At 43.1% G+C, this 27,757-nt stretch overlaps 2 protein-coding genes across 3 annotated transcripts; both read left to right on the forward strand.

Annotated features, from left to right (window-relative positions):
- The first annotated feature begins 152 nt into the window (after nucleotides 1-152).
- lin52 (lin-52 DREAM MuvB core complex component) lies at nucleotides 153-13,510 on the forward strand. Its single transcript, XM_028987959.1, has 6 exons — nucleotides 153-213; nucleotides 785-859; nucleotides 994-1,031; nucleotides 1,116-1,182; nucleotides 1,282-1,365; nucleotides 13,190-13,510. Exons 1-6 carry the CDS (start codon nucleotides 195-197, stop codon nucleotides 13,243-13,245), a joined length of 339 nt encoding a protein of 112 aa, XP_028843792.1. The 5' UTR covers nucleotides 153-194; the 3' UTR covers nucleotides 13,246-13,510.
- Nucleotides 13,511-20,388: 6,878 nt separating this feature from the next.
- vsx2 (visual system homeobox 2) lies at nucleotides 20,389-25,327 on the forward strand. Of its 2 annotated transcripts, none has more exons than XM_028982592.1 (5): nucleotides 20,389-20,790; nucleotides 20,943-21,027; nucleotides 21,288-21,411; nucleotides 23,846-24,026; nucleotides 24,460-25,327. In XM_028982592.1, exons 1-5 carry the CDS (start codon nucleotides 20,451-20,453, stop codon nucleotides 24,837-24,839), a joined length of 1,110 nt encoding a protein of 369 aa, XP_028838425.1. In that variant the 5' UTR covers nucleotides 20,389-20,450; the 3' UTR covers nucleotides 24,840-25,327. The 2 variants fall into 2 exon arrangements, with proteins under 2 accessions (XP_028838425.1, XP_028838433.1); XM_028982600.1 differs by having other exon boundaries at nucleotides 24,523-25,327.
- The last annotated feature ends 2,430 nt before the right edge of the window (nucleotides 25,328-27,757 follow it).

Here is a 27,757-nt window from a genome sequence, read left to right on the forward strand (position 1 = left end):
TAATATGTTAGGGATAAGTGAACATAAGTTACTCATAAAGCATTACTCGTAAAGCCTTGTTTTAACGTGAAATATTGTGATGATATTGGGGTTTTGTGCATGACGCAGCATGGCGCCACCTGCTGGCGCCAAGTCCCGGCGGGGCGGCAGCCGCCAGCCATTGGCTGGAGAGCGTCACGTGGTGAGGTGTTAAGATGGCGTCTCCGAATGGAGGTAAATTTTAATTCTGTGTTACGTTGTGTTGTGGCTTTATTCTGACATTTGACACCAGCTCGTTTTAAGAAAACGTATTCACGAGCGCGGTTTAATGCGATGTTCACGCGACGTGAAAAAAGCGTGAATTGTTGTTAATTTTATTTTTCCATTTCACGTTGTGGATTTGTGAAGCTTGTCGCCCGTACTCATATATACAAATGGTGTTATTTTCTGCTTTTATCACCAAGTGTCCTCTCGTCCCAGCTAGTTAGTTAGCCAACTTGGTAGTTCTGGTAGCCGAAATAAAATGTCCCCCCTCCACTCATTTGTTAATTGTTTTTAATTAGTTCTTTGGGAGTCATATTTATGCCCGGCAATGTCCCCCCTCCACTCATTTGTTAATTGTTTTTAATTAGTTCTTTGGGAGTCATATTTATGCCCGGCATAAGTGTACCGCAATGCCGGTTGACGTGTCAGATTAACTACGGTTAGCATGCACGCTAACCTCACGCTTCTGTCAGCGATCCATGATTATCCTGGTGTTTTTTCTGCTGCTGTTTGATCGTTTTTTTCCTTCATTTCCTTCAAGCGGATGATTTCGAGTCCTCGCTGCTGAGTTTTGAGAAGCTGGACAGGGCTTCGCCAGATCTGTGGCCAGAGCAGTGTAAGTTTCTTCACAGCTAGATGGGCCTCAACTTTACTGAAAGCAACTACTTTTCCATTTTCCCGTTCGATACAAAAGTAAAATAAATACCTTATTAATTCATTTAATTTATTTTTTTTATATGTTGCCAACAGTGCCAGGAGTTGCAGAGTTTGCAGCATCGTTTAAAAATGTAAGTGACCAGGACAGCTGTGTGTAAAGGTGGCGTATAGGTTTACACGCCTTAACAGCATATGTTTGCTGTTCGTCATTTCAGCCGATCACAAACTCTCCACCGAAGTGGATGGCAGAACTGGAGTCAGAAGATGTCGAAATGCTGAAGGGTAAGGTGTTTGTCGTGGCTTCACATGACTGACTTGTTCTCTGGCCTGGTTTCACCTCAATTCGGACAAGTCAGTCACTCTGCTCTGTCTTTGTTCCAGAGCTTGGAAGTCTGACCACAGCTAATCTCATGGAAAAAGTGAAGGGGCTGCAAAACTTGGCCTACCAACTAGGCCTGGAGGAGTGTGAGTTTATTCATCGTTTGCCTTGGCACCTTTTTCCTCATAGTAAAAAAATTAATTATACCGTATTCAGTTCCAACCTCGAATTTCAGATTGGCTGGCTGAGAATGAACATTTCAAATAATGGTTCCTCTCCTCAGAGCTCATTCTGCTATGTTTCTAAAGAACCATCATCGTGTTTTTTTTGTGGTCACAGAATCCATGAATAAATGTTCGCATTTGTAAGTTGTGACATAATGGCATGCAGTGGCTACTAGTCTGCTTTTGGTCAATGACTGTAGGACACCAGTGTCAAAAATCATGATATTTTTAAGGTTTGTTCTTGCTTAAGCAATTATGATTAAGATCATCAAAATTAATCGTAACTGATTGAACAGCTTCGTTTTGTTGCATTTGTTCTGCCTGACGAGGGAAAAAAAGTGTTCACACTTCAACAGACCCAAAGGCAAAAACTGTTAGGCTGCAATTGTACATTTTGGCCGGTAGATGGTGCTGCTGGCCTAAAAGCGTGCTTTCTAACCCAGTCCACGCTGTGATTTTTTTTTTATTTATTTTTTTTTTTTTTTAACAGTCTTTGATCGACAGGTTCCATTACTCAAGGACTCTCTCTGTGCTGACCCATGCGATCCTTGGCACTTAACCTGTAATGCAGTGTGTTTAGTAGATTGCATTAGCAGATAAACTGTAACTGTCCTGATCAAATGCTAAACTCATCTTTGGAAATGTGCAGGTATTTTTGCCCGCAGCTAATCTTTTGTCATAAATATATATACATGGTGTATTTAATTAACTGTAATTACTATACAAATCTCATCACGATAGAGCACATGGGCCGTGTTTTTATTGTGTGTGTGTGTGTGTGTGTGTGTGTGTGCTCTGTGGCGTCCGTTGCCATAATCCTCCGAGTGTGGATTAAGCTCACATTGCTAAGTGCTCCAATTTTTTTCACATGAGGAAGATGGGTATTTAGCTGGTGATCAAACAAACAAAGCTTGTGCTGCACAAAAGCCATGGCCGGAAAACCATTGAGTGCAACTGGCCGTAAATTGTTGTACGCCTCTCCTTTCATTTGCTGGCTTTAGACCAAACAAAAATTGGTCATCGGACATGCGGATATATTTGGATGCTCTCTGGTGCCTTGTAATTCAGTTGATTGTCCCTTTTCCCACTACCACCCCCCACCACCCACGCTTGTGCTGTTTTTGAGTGGCCTTTTATGGTGAGCAGTCTCTGATGAGCAGCATGTGTTAATGTCGAGGGTCTGCAGATAATTTAGAGGCTTCCTACTGACAATTTTCAAGAAAATGGGCAGAATTGACGCCTCCCTTGTTCCCATTATTGAAACAGTGGCCCACAAGCATGTTAAGGCCATTATGTTCCTCAGACCATTGGTGACATTGCAGAGGAAACCCAGATTTGTAAAATTCTACCTGGAGAGCATGATATAAGTGTGCACGCTCAGGGAAGGAGCAAATTAAATGATCAATCATCACTTATGCTCTCGCATAACACTACTCCTGGCGAACTATTTCAGTCTTCTTGATTTAGATAGATAGAAACTTAATTCATCCCAGAAGGAAATTCACCGTTTCCAGCAGTATAGACTTGACCACTTACTTTAGGAGGGGACAGCGGGGCAGCTGTGGCAACGTTTCTGTGTACGATGCTCCTGCATCCGATGGCCCACATTATGGAATTATGAGCGCTGCAGATTACCGCTGCTCCAAAAATACTGCTTATCTCAGCCTGCTAGTATTTACAGAACAGGATCAGGCCTCTCTGCAGCTATTTAGGCATGAAGGATACGTGCCAGTCTAGTGACTATCGATGAATTGTGACAAATGCATTGCCGTCCAATCCAATTGCTTTTCCCACTTGTTTGAGTTTCGCCTTTTAATTAGTAGCGTTTCACCAGAGTGAATTAATTCTTTTGCAAATGTTGAACAAATTCCTGCAGACAGAAGGAATAACAGTTATTAAAGAGGAGAGCCGGCGGTCAGCAGCTTATTCATAGAAACTTGCCGTATTTTGATTAATACTATTGCCCTAAATCCACTCATTAGGATAATAATTCGGTTTTTTTTTTTTCCTCCAAACATCATGCTCTGTAACAGAAAGGAATGCCTGATTTGTCTGAATGCCCTCTGCAATAGAATGCCATTGAGTTGTCCCCTCTATGGCGTGGTGATGCAAAATGATGATTATTATTCGTCTCAGAGCCGGGCCTTAATGGTGCCTTTTTAATGCACCATGGTTTAATTTTCCCCCTTTTCCTGCCTGTCAGGATGAGCCCTGTAAATCTTGGTTACTTTTTCATCATGTTTCTTTCACTCCTCACCGCCTTTAAAATGAGCTGGCAACAGGGAGCGGTAGAGGGAGGGGTGGGTTAGCGGCGGCGGAGGCGGCGCAGATTTACCGCCCTCCCCCGCCTGCAGACATGTCGCCCATTAAAGTCCCGAGCTGGTTAATGGGAAGATCACAATCAAGCAGTGAAATCTCACCCCGTTGGGAAGGTTGTCCTCCACCATCTTTAGCCGGGCTCTGAGCGCTCCGCAGGTTAAATGGCCCTGTGGAAGTGGGGTTATTTTGCTTGTTGATGTCTTCTCATTTTTCCTTTCAGCATATGTGCCCGGATTGTGAAATATCCTTTTTGGTTTGTTTATTAGCGATGTTCAGTGCTGAAGCATATCCGAGATTTTTTTAGCTTGGTTTATTAGAGTTGTACTGAAAATTAATTGCTGCCTCTAGCTTAGTGTCTTGTAAGCTGCACACTTGCATAAATATCCAGATTTTGATGGGCAATGGTAACCAAGAAGAATTAGTATCACAGTTTTTTTTTTTTTTTTTTTTTTTTTTTTTTTTTTTTTACAGTTTTTAATAAGACCAACCATAATTTTTTTGTGTAACCTTTTTAAAACAATATTATATTTAATCGTGAATGTTTCGGAAAATCTTGGATTTCACACACATTAGCTGGACCCACTCATAATCAAAACCCATTAAGTCATTATTACCACAGTACTCTGGGGGTTTATAATGTTTATATTTGCTGTTTTGCTCTTTGGCAGCATCACTAAACCAGGCCCTTCCTGTATGGTGGCTTCTGCCCCACATCCGTGGGTGGTGTGTCTTAGGATAAAGCGTTTGTCAGGCCTTTCCCCCATGGGTCCCCCACCTCCCCACCTCCTTTAGCTGCATGACGCAGTGATCAGTCCTATCCCGGGAGGGTTGACGCGTGCCTGCCTCCACTCCCCCAGTACCCAGCTGCTCCTGCCCATGATGAATACTCCTGTCGTGGGCTGCAGAGCGCGGTCATCAGGGCCCTCTGGTCCCCAGGGAGCAGTGGCTACACTGAGAAGTGCTGTTATTGAAGGTAATTGAATGGAGAGTGGTCCTGGGAGACGGGCCTGGGGCGCAGATGATGATACCATCCACGCTCATGCGGGTCTAACAGCACTTGTGGGTTTAGACTTGTCCTCTCCACAGGTTCCTTTGTTATTATCAGCATCACTAAAAGCAAAAACAATTAACATCCATTTTTTTTGTTGGTAAATATACTATTATATAAAATAGCTGCTAATAATCTCGGTGATTTTTGCCATTTCTAACCATAAGCAGAAGCATCAAAACATGAAGTTCATTCACTCATTTCTACCCTATATTTTACTGAGCAAATCCTTCTGTTGCATTCAATCGCTTGACACCCCTGTTCTGCTGTGTGCACAGTCAACCTTCAGATCAGCCCGTGCTGTCAACATTACTCATTACACGCTATTAAGAGTTGATCAGCGAACAAGGAGATTAGATTGACAGAGTGCGGCACATTTAAAAACATTCAGTCAGACACTTCGAAGCAGTGGCCGTTATCCGTTGCCTTATCAATACCAATATATCTCCCTAATTGCCCTATACATGTTAAGGAAATTACAAGTGATAAAGAGCGGCGTCGCCTCGTAATCAGAATTCATTAGCGAGCTTCATGTGCTGTAATGCATAATCACAAACGCTTCCAAATTAGTTGCTTAGGATTTTATGGAATTGATGATTATTTATATGTTTCTTTTTTTGTTAGACTGAGTGTGTGAAATAACTCCTTTTGGTGTTTTACAAGATGGCATTATAATAGTGCGCTAAATATTTAACAAAAAGAAAATAGGAATGAATAAATATTTCTGTGTCGATCTGAAGAAATAAGAAATGAATATTCGACATTTCTGAGCAACCTGGGACATACAGCATTGTTCTGGTGTCAGATCAGGGGACATTGTTGACGAGTGCAATCATTTTTCAATAATGATTTTCTCTGTGCCATGGCATAAAATACAGTTTCTGTGTAATGCTACAGATATGTGTTCATTGTAGGCGTAGCGCATTAAAGCCAAACCTATTAACTATTTCTGGCTGCACCGTTCATGATTATACATCTGATATCTGAATTGAAGCAAGTATGCTGTATGATTATTTTTGTGGAATCTGCTTGCCCTTTGGTGGTTATAGCAACATCCAGAAATATATATATATATATAAACTCTGGACAACCATCCAGAGGCCTGAACGAGGCAGGGTGTGGGGTACAGGCCATCATGACCGTAGTCTGAAGGTCACCCGCTAATATCCTCGCCGAACGCCACTCCCTCCCTTGATCAATCTGAGCTCTATTAAGAGCACTGTGCGGCTGAATATGATTGCATTGATGCTTCCTCGCCAGAACTAATGTGCTGTCATCAATCCATCAGCCTGCCCTGACCGCGGGGCAGAGCAGTTATGAAGTGCAGCTCCGAGGCGGCAGGAATCATGAGAGAGAGCAAACGGAGGGAAATGACTTCCTCTTCCTCGCTCGTCTCACCTCTGCTCTCCTCCTCTGTCCTCTGTCTCCTCTCCACCTCTCTGCCCTCTCGTTTGATTTCACACGTCCTTTCTTTATAGGTTGTACACATGCCGTGAGGGCAGCCTATCAAGAGTCCTAGAAGTTCACAAATAAAATGGATGAGCATATAGCGGAGGAAATAATTTTGCTCACTTTTAAAGAAATGATCAGTCTATAATTTCAACGGTAGTTTCATTTGAACAGTGAGAGACCGAGCAAGAACAAAGAAATCCAGAATTTTTTTTCAAAATAAATTAAATAAATTAGCGTCTTCATCAATGTAATTTCTACTTGCTCCCTTTTGAAACACATGTTTAGTACTTTGTGGAAAACCCTTTTTCCACAATCAGAGAGGTCAGACGTTTCTTGTATTATTATCATTGAAACTCCACGTGGTGGGATCTTGCGTGGAGCTCCCGATCGAGGGTTTTTCCATTTGCAAATAATCGCACCAAATGTTATCACCTTCTCACCCAGCTGCTTGGCGATGGTCTTGTAGCCGATTCCAGACTTTTGTAGGTCCACAATCTTGTCCATGAAATCCTTGGAAAGCTCCTCGGTCTTGGCCATGGTGCAGAGTTTGGAATCTGGATTGATTAATTGCTTCTATGGACTTTTATACAGATAACGAGTTGAGGAGCTCTTAAAAACACAACTTGGAGCCAGAAATCTTGAAATCTTGCTGATTTGTTTGGGGGTCAAATGCAAATTAATTTTGAACGTTTTCAAAGTGCTTTTTTTTTTTTTTTTTTCCCCTGTCTTCAAATATAGCAACCATTGAAATTATACATTGATAATTTCTCTGTAAGTGGACATCGAAAATCAAGTAATTGCAGTGTAGCTAACCAATGTGCAAAATTGGCAAAAATGTTTGGTACTTTAAGAATGAAGATGATTTTTCCATCCTGTAACAGTGTTTTTAAACGACCTCAGTCTTGTTAATTGTATCTTACTAATGTAATTCATGGAAACAACAATTATGGAAAATCAGGCGTTATTTAGTTACTGAAAACTGTGTTCCTGTGTAAATGTCATCATAGTAGTATAAGTGACAGTAATTTCTGCCTATGAGGTATTCGCAGACATTTTCATTGTCGTTGCATTTCATGCGGTCTGAATTGTGCCAGCCCACATTGGCTTATTGTTTTATTGACCCGATATTTAGCCAAGTTAAATGAAGTGCGTCATATTGCACAGTCTGACACAACATCCATTGATTTGTTAACACCAACGTCAGTTATGTCTAACAATTTTCAATGAGAGGGTGTTTTATCCCCTGGCGTTAGTTAATGACTTCTTTTTATGCAGCTATGCTAGTTTAACGTTTTTGACTGTCCAATAATTTTAACTTCGTTATAAATAAATAAATAAATAAAATAAGAAATGATAGATATAACACACCCCGAACATAACCTAAATTGAACCTGAGTGTTGAAATTCGCTGCAACAAATGCATGGCTTGTTTTTTAGTGCAAACCTTAGATTTTAATTTGATGAGCTACCAAGCCTGCTTTTTCGAAGGATTATTTGGTGGTGGTGGGGGCCATCATGATGGATTAGGCCCCTTCTCTAAATGCACCACGCAGTGCCGTTTGAGTTCCATTAGAGCCTCTCAGCTCCGCTCACAAGCTGCCTGTGGAGCATTCAGAAGCGCCACTCTCTTCATGTGAAACGCAACCATCCATTATAATGATAAAATATGGTTATCGGGATGCAAATATTTATATTTTTGCATTTATTACATTTAATACATTTATTTTGTACATCTTATGACAGTCCTATAAACACATGAGATAGGCGCTGACATAATTGATCATTATACCTAATTATTATTTGATCAGACTTGGTCTTTCATATTTGGGGGGGGGGGGTGTCATTCATATTCAATACAATATTGTGATAAATATCTAATGTTTTGAAATTGCATGATGTATAAAGCATATTGGCCAGCAGTGTTAATGTAAATTCGTAGGATTCATCTTTAGTGTCTGTTAGTATGTACTTGTTAGTGTGCTCAGTTGTTAGGAAATGTAAATGTAGGAAATCTACATGTTTACCGTGAGCTGTTTACTGTGAAGCAGGAGCCGGAGGAGCCGGGAGAGCGAATCCGACACATTCTGCTGCCTGTGTTCTAGCCAGCGCTCTGTGAACAGATCGGAAAGGACACCTAATTTCCATAAATACATTAGGAATTCATTGGATTTTCTTTCCCAGCTAATCATAGTGCTGGTGTGAAACCTTTTAGGGTTTTTAATGAATGAATTTTGACTGATTGCCTATTAATAAGGACACCTCTTGAACAGGGATAGGCTGTGGCAGGTGTGTGTGCGCGTGTGTATGTGAGAGAGAGAGAGTGATGATTCGATGGGGGGGGGGAGCTCTCGGCTGGGACATAAAGAGGAACCAGTGGCTCCCTGGGGAAATCACGCGCGGTGTCTGCATCTTAAATATCCCTCTGAAGTATCAATAAGTGGGTAATTGAATTTTGAACACAAACATGAGTGTCAGGTGAGTGTGTTCCGGCGTGGGGAGGGGGGGGGTGGTGCTGATGGGGAAGTGAAAGAGTTGATGGGGCGGGGAGCCAGAAGGGGGCTGGGCGGCGTGGGTCTGGGGCGTGTGTGCGTCCGCACGCGTGCCTGTCCGCTAAGTGTTCGCGCGCACGCGCTCCCACGGGGCCTTGGCAGCGAGAATGGATGTTAAATCCATTAAATAAAGATTACTCGCTGTAATAGCAGGATGGCCGTTTGAGATGTGCAACAGGGGTGCGATTAGCGCGCTTGACTCTTAATGAAAGCGAATCGCCGCCGTCAGTGCGAGGGGATGGCATCCCGGTTAACCCGGAGTCTCATTTTCTCTCGAGGGTTAAGAGGGATCCATCTTGTCTCGGGGCGAGCCGCGGTCCTTCCTCGGTATGAAGAGAGGGATGACCGCACCCCTCAAAGCCACCCTCCAAAACCACACTAAGGTCCTCTTGTTTGCCCTCAGTGGCCTTTCATTTTCTTTTAATCTGATAAACAACGTAATAAATGATGTGGTTCGGTTTTTGAGAAAACAAAAATCACTGAACAGGACCGTACGGGGGGGGGGGGAGCGGGACGGGCGGATAATCCGTTTGAATAATAATCCAGCGCGGCAGCAATCAGCTCCGAGTGCGGCGCAGAGACGGGAGAGGGAGAGCACTGACGTCTGTCGGGTCACGGATTAGCCTACTGGTCTGGAATCGCGCAACGGGCAGCACGAAAGCCACGGCTGCCCCGGCACCTGCTCCGAGCCACCGTCCCACAAAGATTCTACACACAAACAAACACAAAAACGCAGCACCACAAACAAAACAGGTTGCTTCTCCCGACCGAGGGCCGCGTCATTGTCCGGCTGAGATTAATGAGGATGCCCACGTCGGGTCCCATCTGCCCGTCGCGTCCCTCGTGCTACTGTACCCGCTTCTAATGAGCGCCTCATAAAACAAACGCAGGGAAAAGACGGATCCATGAGGTGCCGTTCAGTATGGATGTCAGCTGCTGTGAGTTGCTGATTAACTAAGTGCAGAATTAGTAATTGACCTTTCTAATCAACTAAACAAATCTCTAACTCCCGCTAATCAGTATTGATCCTGCTTGGCCTGTGGCAGGACGAGAGCTGTGGAGAGGGAAAGTGTGTGTGTGTGTGTGTGTGTGCGCATGTTGGAGTGTTTTTGAGTCTGCCAGTCCATCTGTTTGTGTGTGTGGGTGGGTGTGCGCGCACGTGGAAAGTGGGCAGAAGGTGGCTGGACCAGCTGCAGCAGGAGCTGCGCATTGGTGCCCCGTTTTTTAATCTCACATCCTCAGTGCAATTCATTCCACTCATGCTCTGACAGAAATGGAGGATAAATTGAAATCTAATTAATGAGCGGATCAGAGGGGTTCTCCCCAGCGCAGACCTCTCAGGGGAGGCCACCGAGCCAGGCCTGGCCCGGCCCACATACTGTTTTCTTTTTCTTTTTTTATTTTATTTAAGAGAGAGAGAGAGCGAGTGAGAGAGAGGAAATCATCTGGGATAAGGGCCGCCTTCTGTTTGTAGGCTCCTCCAGAAAGCACTGGGCCGTTTAACAAGCTGTTAGCAGGCGTATCACAAGGCGGAGGACGGATTAGGAAGTCCTGGCTTGACTCGGACGTGCTCTGTGTTGCAGCCACATGCAGATCATGCCTCCTTTCACACAAGAAATAATGAGGTTTTCTTGAGAAAATCTGTGTCCTATAAACAGCTGCATTATAACCACCTATTATCTCGTTATTAACATTATTTGTATTAACAAAACCATCCCTCTGTCCTTTTTTAATTAAAACCATTTAAAAACGTTTAATTCAGAAATAAATCCATAATTAATAATATATTACGTCAAATAATGTAATGAATGAAACAGAGGGTCCAGTAGACTATATTGAAAGAACGACAATGTCTCAAAATGACATGTTAATATTTTAAATAAGCAATTTACTCTACATATATATTATGTTGGGCCAGAAGTGAATTTTGAGTTTTTTTTTCCACAAACATTTTTATCACAATAAAAAGCAATTTTTAAAAAAAAATAATTTAAAAATCAATAATTTTTAGTCTGTAGAAACTAGTCAATTAACCACAAAGGCTTGAACTTGTGATTGTTGAAGACTTGTCAAGTGCATTTCTCGTGGTTGGGTGCTGGGAGGTTTTTTTTAAACAATTTATTTCCAAAGATTTGGTGGAAATGGTGCAGTGAGTCTGTGATCAAGGCAATGGGTTGTTATTATGATGAAACTCCTTCATAAACTCGTACATAAACCTACACATCTATTAATGTTGTTACATTACTCTTAGATAACCCAACACGACCTTGCAGTGTCTCCAGTGATTCCCTGTAACGAAATTTGGAAAGATCAAAATTTCACGGGCTTTGTTTGTGATGTGTTTTAAGATGTATTTAAACTGCGGCGTGCAGTGTTCTTACACTGTGGTTTTGATATTGTGTAGCAGCAGGCAAGTAAAAATTCCTCATTCATGTCCTCCCACCATCCCCAGATTGAGGTGTACCCTACATATTAACAATTGTGGCACCTTTGGATGCCCATCAGTAATTTGTGCAGGTATGAAAACGCAATCTGTGCAGAAGTAATTACGGGTCATTCTAACTCATTTGGTTGCCCCCCTGACTGTCGGTGCGATTTTTTCCTAAGGTTTCATTCCATTTTCGGGCCTCTGCTGGGCTAGCCTTGGCCGAGTGATTATTTTGTTTGGTGTTATTTGAAGAGACAGCGCAGAGCAAAATTAATCAATCTGAATCCAATTAGCATCATGTTTAACCCGATGATGGACACCTCAAGGTGAAGCCGGTGCTGTTGGCGGCCCGCATTATCATTCCGCTCGGGGCGGCTCATCTAAATTACAATCCGCCCCGCTTTTTCATTAGCCGCGGCCAGAGGAGCCGACTAACCCTTTCACCGCTTAACTGCCCTCCTCACACTCTGCCCAAACACACACACACACACACACACACACACACACACACAGTACCGCTGTCACTGGAGTTTAAACTGTAGCAGGACATCTAGCTCTGCCTCTGTTGATGACAGTTGTTGAATGGGATTGATGCTTGATGTCAAGTTGATGTTTTTCAAGTAACAATTATGGAAGGGTGGCTTTATCATGTGAGTGGAAGGGGTTTTTGTGTCTCATATAAAGTTGGAATTTTCCCCTTTCTTTGTAGGCAAAATAGGAATTCTGCCCCAGAGATGTGTGTGTGTGTGTGTGTGTGTTTTTTTTTTTTTTTTTTTTTTTTTTTTTTTTTTTTTTTAGCAACAGCCTCTCCTTTTGTTGGTTTGATGCCACCAGCACACAGAAATAAATTAGCAGATGAGCACAGGGAGACCAAGCGCGTTATCTTCTTACAGAAAACAAAGCGCAGCTACTGTACCCGTAAGGGCCCGTAGTCACTACAGCAGACATTTTGCTGATGAATCTGTTCCTGATGCAGCGCAGAAATAGAACCACCTGATACCTTCAACTGATGGGATTTAATGAATGCAGAGAGATTTTAAACAATGCTGAATAAACTGAAAAAACTTAAATTTTATCCATTGGATTAGACATTTTAGACATCTAGACCTTGATGTCTCAAAATTAGACTAGAAACATTTTTAAGATTTGCTAAAGTATTTTAAATAAGCAATTTACTCTACATATACACTATGGTGGGCCAGACGTGAATTTTTAGATTTTTTTTTCCCCCCAAAACAAATAAATTATATATTTGTTACAATAAAAAGCGAAATTTTAAAACTAATGTAACTTCAATCATGTTTAGTCTGTAGAAACTAGTCAATAAGCCACAAAGGCTTGAACTTTTGCTTTTGGTTTGGTTGTTGTCAAGGGTGTTTCAAGTGCACTGACCTTAACGTTGGATGCTTGAAAAGGTGCTGGGAGGTTTTTGTACACAATTTTTTTTCCAAACCGTGCATGAAAGGAAATTTTTATAAATACCGGAAATGTACAATGGTGTCTTAATCATTTTAAAAAAGCACAGCCCTAATCAATGTTCATTGGTTTTTAATATTTTTCATTCCAAAATAGAATATTGTTGTGAATATATTGTTATTTTTTTATTGTCTGTAGGCAGATTTGTGTCTCTTTGTGCATTCCAACTTTGACAGGCGTCTGCAACAGGAGCATTTGTTGTTCTCGTTTGCAGCCTTTGCTGTGATGTGTGATGTTACGGTCATTAAAAAAGGAGCAGATGTTTGTATAAATTACTTCCCGCTTTGACATCTTGCAAGTTAACTGCACGCCGTGCATTGATGATCAGCTCCACCATTGCCAGTTCTTCTATGCTCATCCAAGGTCAAAGCCATAACTTCCATGTAGATATTATGTGTTAAAGTCTCGTACAATCTGACTATATAATCCATTTCAAACCCGGTTTTGTGTCTTTCATCTTTTTATGTTTTCCAGCCAGAGAAATGACAAGAGGCAAATTCCTGAACATCTTGGAAAGACCCAAAAAATGAAGTCCAGTGGAGCAACAGCTCAAATATCCTGTGTGCCAGCAGACTAGTGACTTATCCTTTATGCATTAATAAGCTTGTTTGCATATGAGCATGTAACATAACCATTACCACAGACACATTTTGTCTTTATGTCTGAATGTAAGTGTAAATATCTCTGGTGTAAAAGAAGATCGAGTAGCTACTTTACTTTGTATGAAGCATAATTTCTATATTTAATTCTTATGCTGTTTCAGATTGTAAAAAATAAAGACTTTTCAAACGTGAATACCGTTGAACTTTGGAAACCGTGTTTTCTGATGCTGTGAGTACAGCCACAACAGCGTGTCTCTCCTGAAAACACCATTGTCCATTGTTCACCTAATTAGCTTAGCATGAGCTCAGACAATGAGCATAACTGACACTTGGATGAGTGGCCAGGGCGTGGCTCCTCTTAGACAAGAAGAGTAATGTTCCAGCGGCAGCTTTGATGAGGTAACGTCCCAAACTTTTAATTAGGGCAATAACTTCATGCCGGTGCCACTGCATAGACTGCCTCCCATCGTAGCCCCCTCTTTAGATCCGGACACGCAAAGGTCCCTGACATGAAAGTGCTTCCACACCGCTGCAGAGACATTTTTCCCATTTAATGAGTATTGGAAGTTGAGAGGCCCCCTACACAAAACATTGCATAAAAATAATATTGCTCATTGTCATCCCCGTTAATGAGAGCTGACATAATTGCTAAGACCATTTCTTTTCTAATTAGCACACTTCCAGCGACATTGGAGAGAGCGTTCCGGGGGAAAAGGGAATCAGACAGGCACACTGAACTGGAAACAAAGACAACTTTGGCCAGTGTAATTAGGTGAGACAATGGCCAGGACTGTTCTCGGCTGGAGATGTCGTAGGGGCTTCGCCTCTGCTTGGCGAGCGTCTGCTCCTGCTCCCCTCCGCTCAGAGGTATGCTTCCCCCTCCGATGCCCCCTAATAAGCCCCTTATTGTCTTTACGATTCACACGGATGGAAGAGGCTGCTGCCACCGACCCACTGAAGCCACACCACAGGAGCCCCCTTGTCCCCAGTTTCACGGGTCTTGACCCATCCAACAAGATGTAGATGCAGATTTTTTATTTATTTATTTTTTTTAGCGTTGCTCCCTCCTAGATAGCATCCCGGAATTGGCATCAGGCGGTGGGGAAGGGTTGTATTGGTTCATAATGGTTGGAATGCTTGTCTGGGACGTTGTCCCCTGCCATCTCGATGCAACAAGAGGTTTGTGTTGTTCATCCGTTAATGTGTGAAGATAAGGGCAACAGGTTCTCAACTTGTAGACTTTCTACAACAGAAGCCGGAGCCTGTTCCCCATCCGGGGCCGAGCTGCTGTGACGGGCCACATATGTTGCTAATGGAAGCTATGACTGCTTGACTGCTCTTACGCGTTGAGGGTGACTGGTCAGCTGACTGCTGTCACAGAAAGTGGCCTGATGGCCACATTACGGAGAAAGCACTGGTGGCTGCCCGTCAAGCGGGACCCCTGCCCTGTCTAGACGTGCTCCTCAAGGTGGGGGTCGCCTCCCCTCCAGGGGAAAAAAGCGTCCTCGGCCGTCAACAACCCGTTGCCCTGACCCCACCAAGCCTGGCCGCCCTGACAAACGTCAATCCGATGTGCCCTCAGGCCTTTAATTAGCTGTCAATTAGCGCAAATTAATCAACTCCTCGCCTAATTAAGCAATGCTGGCAGGCAGCTCCCAAACAGGCCATTGTGAAGGCACCATGAGAAAACTGGAACTAGCAAACTCACTTTACATCAGGGGGGTCATCACGCCCTTGGCAGTGCTCACGGGGGGAAAAACTCTGCGCTGGCTGTTTTAGTTCCCCTCCGACTCAGCACAAGATGAGCGCCTTAATCTCTGTGTCTCAACAAGCAACACGCTTTTCACAGTGGATAAGTTCAACTTTAACCAACTAGTTCATATTGAACCAATTGGCTGCACTTGGTGCTATTACAGGGACAAGCGTGGGAACAAGAGGGTAGCGTTGCGCTGGCATGTTGACGGAGGTCAGTTCGCTCTGCTTGCAAAATGCAAATTTTCCTGAACACAGTCGATCGGTCGTGTTTATTGAGGATTAGGCGGCTCTGGCCATTGGTTGCCGCCCCTTGTGCTCCCTGCACAGCAGTCACGTCCATGTCCTTAACACGCGAGCGTACACTAGACAAAATGCAGCTGTGTGACGGTATTAATCTCTTTTAATGCTGTAAATAAAAAATAACAATAACTACAATTTGACAGCCCTGATTTACTTTTTTTAAATAATGTTAACAGGTCGGCCACAACATGGATCTTTAGCTAGGTGGCAGGTGTCAGAGCAACATCCACACTGGCTCAACTTTAAAAGAAATCTGTCACAACTAATAATATATACCTAATATAATAATATTATTATTATTATTATTAATAATATATGTAAATAAACCAAACAAACCTGCTGCCAGTAGCCTTATGTTAAAGTAGTTTTTAACTACTGGAATGAGAAAAAAAAAAAAACACATTAAACAAATAACTTTTTTTTTTCAGTCCACATGAATGCAGGGCCCAAGTAGAGGATCATTGTCCAGAGTACCACAGTGAAGAATAAAGTGAAGTGATTGTCATTGTGATACACTGCAACACAGCACATGTGTCTTCTGCTTTGAACCCGTCACCCTTAGTGAGCAGTGGGCGGCCGTGACAGGCGCCTGGGGAGCAGTGTGTGGGGACGGTGCTTTGCTCAGTGGCACCTTGGCAGCTCGGGATTCGAACCGCTTCCTTATCCACTAGGCCACCCCTGCCCCAGTTTACATTTACAGCATTTATCAGACGCCCTTATCCAGAGCGACTTACAATCAGTAGTTACAGGGACAGTCTCCCTGGAGCAACTTAGGGTTAAGTGTCTTGCTCAGGGACACAGTGGTAGTAAGTGGGGTTTGAACCTGGGTCTTCAGGTTCATAGGCGAGTGTGTTACCCACTAGGTTACTAACACTCAGTTCTTCTGCCTTCTTCCCATAGTGTATCACTTGACCATATTTTTGCCCTGGAATAGTGATTCATCACACTGGGCTACGTTCGTTCTTTGCTCCATGGTCTGCTTCTGACTTTACTAAAGCCCATTGTAGGAGCTTTTGGTGGGGTCAGCACCTTTTGCGGCCACACAACCCCACACAGAGCAAACTGACACCTTGACCTGCAGGAATGTTTGGTTTGTCCAGCCCAGACAGACTGAGGATGCATCCCACCCGTTGACTTGTGCCACTGTGACAAGACCGTCAATGTTATTCCCTTCTACCGTCATGGATCTTTATATGACCCTGACGCGCTTTTACCCGTGTTTTAAATCAGTTGAATTAAGCATTCAGTTTCATTTACTACAAGTCCAATAGGGGAAAGAAAAAACAAAATTGAGCATTAAGGCCTATTCATCACTTCTAATACATGAGCAATACAGACGTACAGCTACGGGAGCAGCAGTGATCCTTCATTTAGACATTTAGATTGCTTAGTATTTAAAAAAAAAAAAAAGTCAAGCAATCTGTGCGGGGGGCCGGCCTAATGCAAAGCTCTGCCCGTAACGCAGGCCGTCCCAAAGCTCATTACCCAGTGACCTTCCCTGGCAGTGAAAGTTCCTTACCTATTCATAAAGATAAATAGATGTCCAGCGGGCGCGGCGGCATGCTTTTTCTCTGCAACTTTGCCGTTCTGTGGTGGGCACGGCCATTCCCCCTTACATAATTTATGGTGCTGTCGATACCTCGTTCAGATTGCGTAGTCGATGGGCAAAACAAATTAAATGGATCGGCCGGATTCATGTAGCTATTTTTCAGTGATCTTTTAACCCCTGCAAGAGGGAATCGTTAACCCCGATACAGCAGGCCTGCACGAAACCAAAAGAAAAGAAGAAAATTCTAAACGCGACAGAGCGTAAAAACCAACAGGAAGGCGGATGGGGGGGCAAAAAAAAAAAACAAAAAAAACAAAGAATAAAATGAAAACACATTTTTGCAACAGCTGCTTGTCTTTTAATCTGCACCCATTGGCCCTGTCTTTGATAGCCCCAACACCCCCCCCCCAATCTATACGAATGACTGAGCTAAGTCTCCCCTTAATCTACAGCTTTATTAGTGCGCCACTGCGCGCATGCAAATCAGGATGCGGCCATTTTCATATGCAGATGGATTATTAAAAGCCGGTCAGGGGAGAGCGGACCCTCCTCTACCCAGTGAACAACAAAGCAGATCGCAGCAGAAAGTGCGAGCAGAAAGAGGGCAGCAACCCGTCTGTAATTGACAGGCTGTCGTGACGCGAGCATCCCTTCCCTGCCCGCGAATAAATGGCTTTATCCCTGCTGGCTGAGGCGCCATTAGCATATCTTGATAACATTGATTTCTTCATTACCCCTAATGAAATTTCCACTTAATGGGCTTCTAATTAGTTTCAACTGGTGCTCAGGTAATTGCTGCGGCAACATTGTTATTATTATTCTTCTTCTTCTTTTTTTTCTCCTTCTTAATCAGGGGTTGGGTTTTTAATGATTTGATGTGAAATGTCACTTTGCCACGTTTAGAAGGTGCCAGTGGCCACGACGAGGAGGCCTTCAGGCGTGGTGATGTTCAGGATGAATCGATTAGCCATTCTTCTCATTAAATATCAACTCCTGAAAATTGTATTATTGTATTATTTATTTTATTCATGTTCTTCAGCTGAAAGTGCCACCTTTGAAAGGTCATTGGTCGCCATAAAGGAGGTTCAGAATTCTTTCTAAACTTCGCAGCGCTCTCCAGGCCTTGTGACGTGGGCGGGTCGGTAAAAGCCACGCGCCGGCGCGCGGCTCATTTCCATAAATTATCTCCCAGTAATTATCTGTCCAGATGTCCAAGTTGTGCCACGAACGATCTCTAAACGAACCAAATCCCACCATCACTCACTAATAGCTGATTAGAACATTTTTTATATGTCAAGAAATAAAAGCAGGAGATTTTTTGAAAGTTTTTTTAGTTGTTTTTATTTTATTTTATTTGCAACACTGTATTGAAATACGTGCAGATTCAAGGCAGAAAAGTCGATATGCTTTCATCGACATGGGCCTATTCACGGGCTAATTTATTCACCACTAAATCTGTGCAATCGCCATTATTATTTGATATTTTCGTTATTGTTGTTGGTTATTGCGAATTCTGACGTAGCATCTCGTTACTGTGAAATAGACTCTACCTTCAGCCAAGATTAGACACAAAATAAGATCAAGTTAGCTATATCGTCCAAATGTGTCAGAATTTATTCAGCCTTTTTCTTTCTTTTTTTTTTATTTATTTATTATTGTTTTAGTTGGATATTGGAGGGTCCGACAGTTTTTACTAATTTGTTCAATTAGTGTCAAGACGCCGTGGTCTGTATTTGTTTCTGGAAAGTCCTGCTTTCCTCTAGTGGCGAATATGTTGAATACGGTTTTGCAGGTCACCATCCACATAAACTAAATATTAACATTAATATGACCTACGCCCGCATTTCAGCATGCAAATCAAAGTAATATTTATTGTTTAAAAAAGTAACTTTGACCGAATATATTTGTATTCCGTTATATTTGTGTTAGTGTATAAAATAATGCCTGGTCAACAGAACATCATATATGGTTCGTCCAGCGTAGTTAAAATACATCATTATCTTTAATATAATGGCTATTGTAATATTATGCTGGTAAACCGAACCGTCTGCGTTCCAGTATCTGAATATTAGCCATTATGCCATAAATCCTACAGCATATGTTATAAAAAAAAAAGCAGCAAATTTAAGAACCTGCAGCCGGAATGACATTGCTGAGGAACAGTGGGATCACTGATGGAACACCTACCAGAAGCCAAATTACAAATTCTCAGTAAGGCTTTCTTAAACGATTCACTGTAAAATATCATTATATAATTTTATAGAAATGTAGGATAGAACAGACTCCAGTTTCAATAAACAAAATTTAAATATTTTAACCTCCAGGGTTTAAACCTGGATAAGAAGCATATCCCATCATGCATTTGTTTTGAAAAAACAAGCCGGCGTTTTGTAGAATATGCTGTCATGAAAGTAAGTTCTTGCGAAATATCTTCGGGAGTGCTGATTAAATAAAAAAACTCAGTGGTGATAACTGAAGCTCCATTTATTATTTAAATGAGCTATATCTATATATTAAACAGGCTTCGGATTTTGGTGTTCATTTTCGGTTTTCGTTGAGTTAATTAATGAATTAGCCATATAATAACAATTCACGATACATTCTATTGCACATCCAATAAATTTGCATCAAGCGTTATTAATTCCCTGTCGCTCTGATATTCGTCCAGGTCTTCTTGCAAATGGTCCTAAATGAATCTGATTGGCTTCATCCGCCGAAACGAGCGTCACTGTGTCAGAAGCGGGTTCGACCCCCCCCCCCCCCCCAAGTTGGCGCTCGCCACGTCGCTTTTACTGAGGTCTAACGGTCACCCGTGGACGCTCGGCTTTTTTTCTTCAGGACAGTTCTTATGCTAAATGATGATGACGAAGCGGCGTGCAGCGTGTTACAATAAAAAAAAAAAACGACTTTCGGGCATAAAAAGCAGCAGTTCCACAGATTTTTTAATATAAAGAGGATATAAAATTATGTTTTAGCTTTTTTATCATTGTCCGACCGCTACAGTGTTCTCATCAATTAAAATCTATTAAATATGACGGAATCTCGTGATTACAAGGATATAATTATCTCGTCTCGGCTCGGTATCCAACGCGGTCATTTAAGTATAATTTATTTAAGAAGAATAGAAATTTCTACGTCTTGTTTTTTTTTTGTTTTTTTTGGAGATCAGTTAGAGACGATCATCTCGCCACGTCCACGATCTCGATCTACTGAAAAAAAAAATCTAATTCGATCTCAAGATTACTATTATTATTAATATCAATATCTGTCTCAAATCTTATAATGCGTAAAATACGTCCTTACGTCCCGGTCTCCTTGCCGGATGCTGGATTAAACGGAATGAAGGCTCAGGAATCCCGTCATGCCTGCGAGGCTCTGATTGGCTGCTGAGTTCGGACCCCGCTCGCCGCGGACCTGTTGGATAAAAGGCGAATTTCTAGGGGGATCGCGGCTACTGCGCTGTGGATTGTGGCGCACAGGGGAGCGGACCGCGCAGGGACCAGCCGGAATATCCTCCTCCCGGGGCACCATGACGGGGAAAGGCGGCTCCCCGCTGACGAACAAGCCCAAAGCCGCCCGCGCCGCGGACGAGCGGGCGAACCCGCCCCGCTGCACGGGCTTCGGGATCCAGGAGATCCTGGGGCTGAACAAGGAGCCGCCGTCCGCCCCGCGGAGCCCGCTGGAGCCCCTGCCCGCCGGGGCGCACCTGCTGGCCGCCCGCTCCGTCGGGGTGGGGATGGGCTTCATCGGGCCGCCGTTCTACGGCCAGCCGGCGTTCCTGGAGGTGCTGGCGGAGCGGCAGGGCGGCACCCTGCAGCCGCTCAGCAGGGCGGCGGGGCCGCTGGAGGGCGGCCAGTCGGCCAGCTCAGGTATTTCAGATCACATTCTTTTTCGTTCCGAGCTAACGAATTAGCCTTTTTTGTTCAAATGTATTTGGCTGCAAATGATTCATATTTTAGTCGTGGCGAAAAAGCAGAAAAATGCAATTATTATTTCTTCTCGCTTTAAATCTGGGATTTAGATTCTGAAGACATGTCCTCTAGCGAAAGAAAATTATCCAAGTCTTCCCTGAGCCAGAGCAAGAAACGAAAGAAGAGACGGCACAGGTAAACCGAGAACGAATATAATTTTTTTTTCTGTCGTTGCTGCCATTTTACGGTGTTTATTAAATAGAAAAAAAACGCATTTATTTACATGGCCGCGTGTAAAAATGAAGTGTCCGTGATGCAATGTTAGCCGGTCTAAGAGATCATTCATTCTTACTTTCGATCTAGTAGCGTTTTATTCTGATAAAGATCATTTCAAATTATTATATGATTGTATAAACAATTGTGGATTTCTCTCTCTCTCTCTCTCTCTGCTCCAGGACCATCTTCACCTCCTACCAGCTGGAGGAGCTGGAGAAGGCCTTCAACGAGGCGCATTACCCCGACGTGTACGCCAGAGAGATGCTGGCGATGAAGACGGAGCTTCCGGAGGACAGGATACAGGTGATTTCATGGAATGGAAATATAAAACACGTCCGAATTATACTTATGGCGACCATTATTTTAACGGCCATATTTTGCCCATCTTGGTCCATCTTGTACAGTACAGTCTACTGAAACAGTGCAAACCATTACTATACCTTTACCAGCTCTTAGTAAGGATTTACGATTAATGGTCAAACCTAATGGAGCAAATAATAATAACTAATAACTTTTTTAATTCGTGACAAACACGCATCAAGTCCACAGATTCACTGTAAATTATAAAATTGAATCCAGTAAAAATGGTCGCTATCAACAGACCGACGTCCGCTCCACCACCAATCTGGTGTTGCAGTGACTTCGGGTTCGAACCTCCGATGTCCCCTCGATGCCACTGCTCCCCCAGGGTGACGGTCACCCTGTCACCGTGTGTGTCACGATAACAAAAACGACCACGTTCAGCACACACGACAGGACATGCGCGCATGAAAATGGATTTTAACATGAAGTGGAATAAACTCAAACGCAGTAAAATGCGCGGCGGTAACGATGTAATGATATAATTACAGAAATAAAAGTCTCGGCTCCGCCACTGAAGGAATCTTTATCCTGTCCGTGACCGTGGGTCGCGTCTGTGGGACCGTCACTGTGTCCCGCTTGGGGACCCTGGGCGGCCGTTTCAGCGCTCGGACGTGGGACAATTCGAGGCGAGCGAGGCGCTAACGACCTAATCATCCATCCATCCATCCTTTCAACCCCCCCTCCCTCCAGAATAATTAATAAATGGGAGAAATAAAGAAATAAATAACGGCGCGCTCCAATCCTGATGCAAAATTAACATCCAATTTTCTCATCGGGTGTAATTAGTTAAATCAGTGGAGCCTGTTGCCCTGCTGGAGAGGGGAGCGGGACGGGAGAGTGGGAAGAGGGGGGGGCACTGAATTGATTAGCGTGGGTCAATAGCGGCTCTCCCCCCCGGGCCCACTCCTTTAATTTCCCGTGATATTTGCCCGCCTGTCCACCATCGATTGGGCCTGAAATTAACTTATTTTTCAATCAGCCTGTGCGCCCCAGGGGTCGCTACTGCCCCCCCTCCCATCCACACACCCCACCCACTTCCATTTCTCATAGAAAAAACAATTGCTCATGAAAAGCGGCATGTATGAAATAAGGATCGTCGGCAGAATTACCAAGCAGGGGATGAAAATGGTGTTGAACGTTTCTGATGTCTCACACACACACACACACACACACACACACACACACACCTTTACTCCCACCACACCACACCACAGGAGGCCAAGCGGGGGCCTAAACGCCTGGTGCCAGGGCGCGGGTTAAACACCCCACCTACGCCACCCCGAGTCAAGGAGCAAGACATTTCGTATTTGGTCAAAATGGTTGTTTCGTGAAATTAACAACAATTAATAATTAAAAGGTAAAATATAGAGATTCAAAGGGTAATATAATGATAATTATTTATTTAATTTCATAAGATTACCTTATATGTAATAGTCACGTTATAAAATGGTGGGTTAACAACTAAATGACTAGTACACTACAACCAACATGTTGAAATGCATGCTTAAATAGAAGGATTTAAGCAACCTGTTCGAATTTAACATGAAAGTGAAGTGAATGTCATTGTGAAACACTGCAGCACAGCACATGGTGACACATCGAAATGTGCCCTCTGCTTTAAACCATCACCCTAGGTGAGCAATGGGCAGCTATGACAGGTGCCCGGGTAGCAGTGTGGGGGGACGATGCTTTGTTCGGTGGCACCTTGGTGGAGCAGGATTCGGGATTCGAACCGGCAACCTTCTGATTTTGGGGCCTCTTCCTTACCTGCTAGGCCACCACCCCATTTATTCAGCACTGAATCAACATCATGATCTAGACTGAGTAACCTGATCAAAGTTGTAATAATGAAATTGAACATGGGTGATTTCACATAAATATCGAATATTTAATTCATGATAATCATACATCAACATGTATGTTCAAAATAAGACCAACACCTGACCGTTAATTTCGTAGTACTTTTGTTTACAGCCAATGGTATTTAACGTTGTTCTAACATTATTTCTGTGGTAAAACCATCATTATTTCAACCACTTTTTAATATTGGAGGCTGGTCATGGTATGCCAGGGTCTGTAGGGTTTGGTGGTGATGCAAATTTGGGTTCCCAGTGCTGTTATGTAATGATCTATACGATGCTTTGACATGATTGTGGGTTCTGTAAGGAACGATAAGTATGAGTACATTTATTTGGAAAAAGAACAATTCCAAAATCTGGGCCCAGACAGAGGCAAAGAGTCCAATGTCTGCAAGAGTCCTGCTGTTTTTACAGTTCCGCACACTGGGGTGGTTGGTCCATGTCACATTTTAAACCCCATACCCATTAAACAGTCCAGTTATGCATTTAAAACTCATATTCGGGCCTTTTTCCAGGTTTGGTTCCAGAACCGAAGGGCCAAGTGGAGGAAGAGGGAGAAATGCTGGGGCCGCAGCAGTGTGATGGCAGAGTACGGGCTCTACGGTGCCATGGTCCGCCATTCCATACCCCTGCCAGAATCCATCCTGAAGTCCGCCAAGGACGGCATCATGGAGTCATGTGCCCCGTGGCTTCTGGGTATGTGATTTGAATTGTTAGTGTGCTCTGCAAGACCTGCCAGAACTTTCCAATCCAACCGCAGCTCACTTTGGCAGTTTCGCGTACTACGCAAACTGAACTTTCACCGAAACAATGGACGCGCTAAATCCACTAATGTTAGCCTCTGGAATCTTCTTTCCATGCATTTGTAGGGTGTTGTGACTACTCAGAGTATGGATTGTTCTGTAATGCATGTATGCATGTCCTTCAGGTTTGTCCGCTATTAAATCCGGCGTTAAGAGGACATCCACTGAAGCAGTAGGGACACATGGGGACGGGTGGCTTTACTTACTGTAGCTTTAACGTTGTGATATCTCCTAAAATATATAACGATTCATCGAAAATGTAAAAAAATGAAGCCAGTAATAATAACAGCTGTGTCTAAACTGCTTTCTGTGCTTGCTGTTTTCAGTTCAAGATGGCTTTCCAATCACCAGCTGCTTTTCTAAATCCAAATACCCACAATTCCTTGCAGGGATGCACAAAAAGTCATTGGAGGCAGGCGTGGCCCCCTCAAACGGCAAGCCCGACGGCGCTCCACCCCCATCCGGTCAGAAGGTGGACGAGGCGGAGATGGAAGAGGAGAGGGTGGAGAGCAAGTCGCCCATTTCCAAAGAGGAACTGAGAGAGAACAGCATCGCAGCCCTCAGGGCGAAGGCGCAGGAGCACAGCGCCAAAGTGCTGGGGACACTTTCCTGTGACAGACTCGAGAGCAAAAAGACGGAGCCGAAGGCGACAGAGGAGAAGCCCGGCGAGCATCTAGACCCCAGGGAGGAGGAGCAAAGCCCGTAGGGGCCGCCCCCCCAAAACCGAGGACTGAGCCCACGCCTCTCCGTTCATTTCCCCCAGCCGATCTTTCACTTGCCATCATCGCGACCAGCGGCGTTAACCTGCTCAAAGAAATTTCTATTTTAAAAGACTCTCGGTTCTGGAGAGCGTGTCTTCGCCAACGTCACAATCCTGTAAACATTTCTTACAAGCTACTTAGTTTATAGCGTGTTCGCACATGAACAAATCACTGATGACCAAGTCCTAAAGTTCTGGACAAAGTTCATTGCCATGACAACACACGGAAATTAGAACAATTTATTTAGCATTGGCCTGAAATGATTAAGATATTGTTTTACACCGCAACATTCATGTATATACTGTAAATTAAAGAAGAATAGCTTGCTACAGTAAAGTTTAAAACTATTCCTCCATGTACTGTAGTATAACATATTTGTTTTCTTCTGTTTTCGTAATTTGCACAATGCCATATAAAATATTGTTGTACAGTCCTTGCGAGTCTTGTGAGGATTTGTGGTTATTTCTTCGGAAATCTGGACCTGTTCGCTCACGACCTCTTCATTGGTCCAGTGGCTGGAGGAAAGGTCAAATCCATGAGATCCTGAAGTCACTTTTTTCATATGTAGTACTTTCTTTCATTTGCGATGAGCCTTTTCTTATAGTTGGAGGACCATTGGTTGTTGAGGTAAATTGCATTCCTAGCCAAATAATTAACAAGTAAATAAATGAGATCCAATTTAGTGATTGAAGATCTACTTGGTAATTCTAATTAGTGCTCTAATTGGCAATTTCTGATTCTCATTGCTCTTTCACAAGAACACAGATACGATTGTTTCCTATTTTTAACCGATGCGGTTAATTTGGATGATAAAAACCACAGCAGTCAGGGCTGCTAATCTGCCTTGGCCTAATGGTTTCAGTCTCAGCAGATTAAACAGTCGGGTCAGTGCATGTCGGGGGAGATGGTGGTCATATAAAATCAATCTCGTCCTCCATTTTACTGCTGTGTTTGAGTGGTCATTTTTAACGGGTGAGAAGCATCAGATGAGATCACAGCTCTGAATTATTCTCGGATCTGCTCAAGATGGAGTTCTGGACACCTTGACATTTAAACGCACATACATGCCCACACAGAGTTGTATTTATTCCAGTATGGCGAGTGGGTGTCTGTTCTCCATCTTGACTGGCACGTGTCAAGCACCAGGAAGGAGAAACAATGGCCGCCTCCCCTCCATACAACATCGAATATAAAAATGAAAGCCTTTCAGAAAGAACAGCTCCAGAACATGGACGTGTGAGTGTTCGGACGTAACACATTATCATTCCCCTCCAAACGGAAGTGCTTTCCCAAAACACCAAGCGGTAAATGGCTGTATTAATTAAGGCCGCCTGTACTCTGATGAGGCCTGATGGTTAATTATAAATCCCTATGCGGTGTCAGTGCACACTCTCTCTCTAGCATTACAACTAGGATGCTGATCCCAGCCTGCCCTGATTATCTGGGGCTGTAATGCAAGTGTCCCTGTCATCAGATTATCGATTCACACTGTTAATTCAATCCTAATTTAATTCAATTTACTTAGCGTCAGTATAATTAATTTGTTGACATCTGGTGTGATTATGTCTAGCTCAGAAGATAACTATATATATATATATAAATACACGTGTCCAAGTATAAATATAATCCTGTTTTCGCCCTATATCTCCCCAGTGTATATAACCCCATCTTCCATGCTTTGGACCACGGTGACATCTGTGTTGACACGTCTGACTTCTGTTTTGTTTGTTTTGTGATGGACTGAGCAAGAAAAATGTTGAACTTTGTGGGAGAAAATGCAGATTTTGGCCCTCTTAAAAATAATCTTGATGAGTTTGTAAGTCCTCTTTTGCTTTCTGCTCTGTAACATCTGCCTCTGTGATATCGGTTGAACGGATCTAAGCTACTTGAGTGGATTAGCTGCTCCTGAATTTGGGACATAGAGTAGCTTAACCAAGAGTTCAGCCAAACACATGGGCTCAGGGAGAGTTTTAAATTGGTTTAAAGCAACCTTGAAAAATTCAGGGAAATACTGAGAGTCAATGCTGGCCATCAAAGCCATCATAGGTGCTGAGCAAATGATAAACTGCCTATAATGGGTAGATTACAAGAGTTAAGATAGTGAGAAGATTATACGTCTGAGTGCAAATCTTTTAAGTGGTGGATACAAGGGGTTTTTCAAAGATAAAATCTGTTGACGGTTACATGCTTCTTACGTCAGTCACGTAGGTAGTTAACTCACAACGTTCTTCATTTTAATGACGTGGATACCATCATACAGGATAATACTTGCCGGATACAGACTTTGGCTGCATGCAATGTAATCTTTTGCACAAGCAATATCAAGGTTTCACTCTTTTTCTCATTTTTTTTAATTTAATGCATGAGTTGCATTGGTGGTCGGGAAGCTCTCATTTTTTGGATGATATGTAAAGCATTTATTTTTAAGAGAAGGCACGATTCCGAGATTTCAGTGAAATTGCATTGCACTGCCTCTCGGCAGGATGTCATGACACCTGTCCAAGTATAATAGAAGAAATTATATTATATACTAATGCTAATTATATTATATGCTAATGCTATATTATTACATTACATTGACAGCATTTATGCCCTTATCCAGAGCAGAGCGACTTACAATCAATAGTTACAGGGGCAGTCCCCCCGCCCTGGAGCAACTTAGGGTTAAGTGTCTTTCTCAGGGACACAATGGTAGTAAGTGGGATTTGAACCTGGGTCTTCTGGTTCAAAGGCGAGTGTCTTACCCACTAGGATACTACCACCCCATTACAAAATCTGCATTGCTAATTTATCAACTCTTTGTTATTCCGAGCCTAGCAATCAGCTGTGTAGCAAGGGCAATAGCTTATTTTAGACAAAATTT

This window comes from Denticeps clupeoides, chromosome 1, assembly GCF_900700375.1.
Source record: "Denticeps clupeoides chromosome 1, fDenClu1.1, whole genome shotgun sequence".
In the NCBI taxonomy this organism is placed as follows: Eukaryota; Metazoa; Chordata; class Actinopteri; order Clupeiformes; family Denticipitidae; genus Denticeps; species Denticeps clupeoides.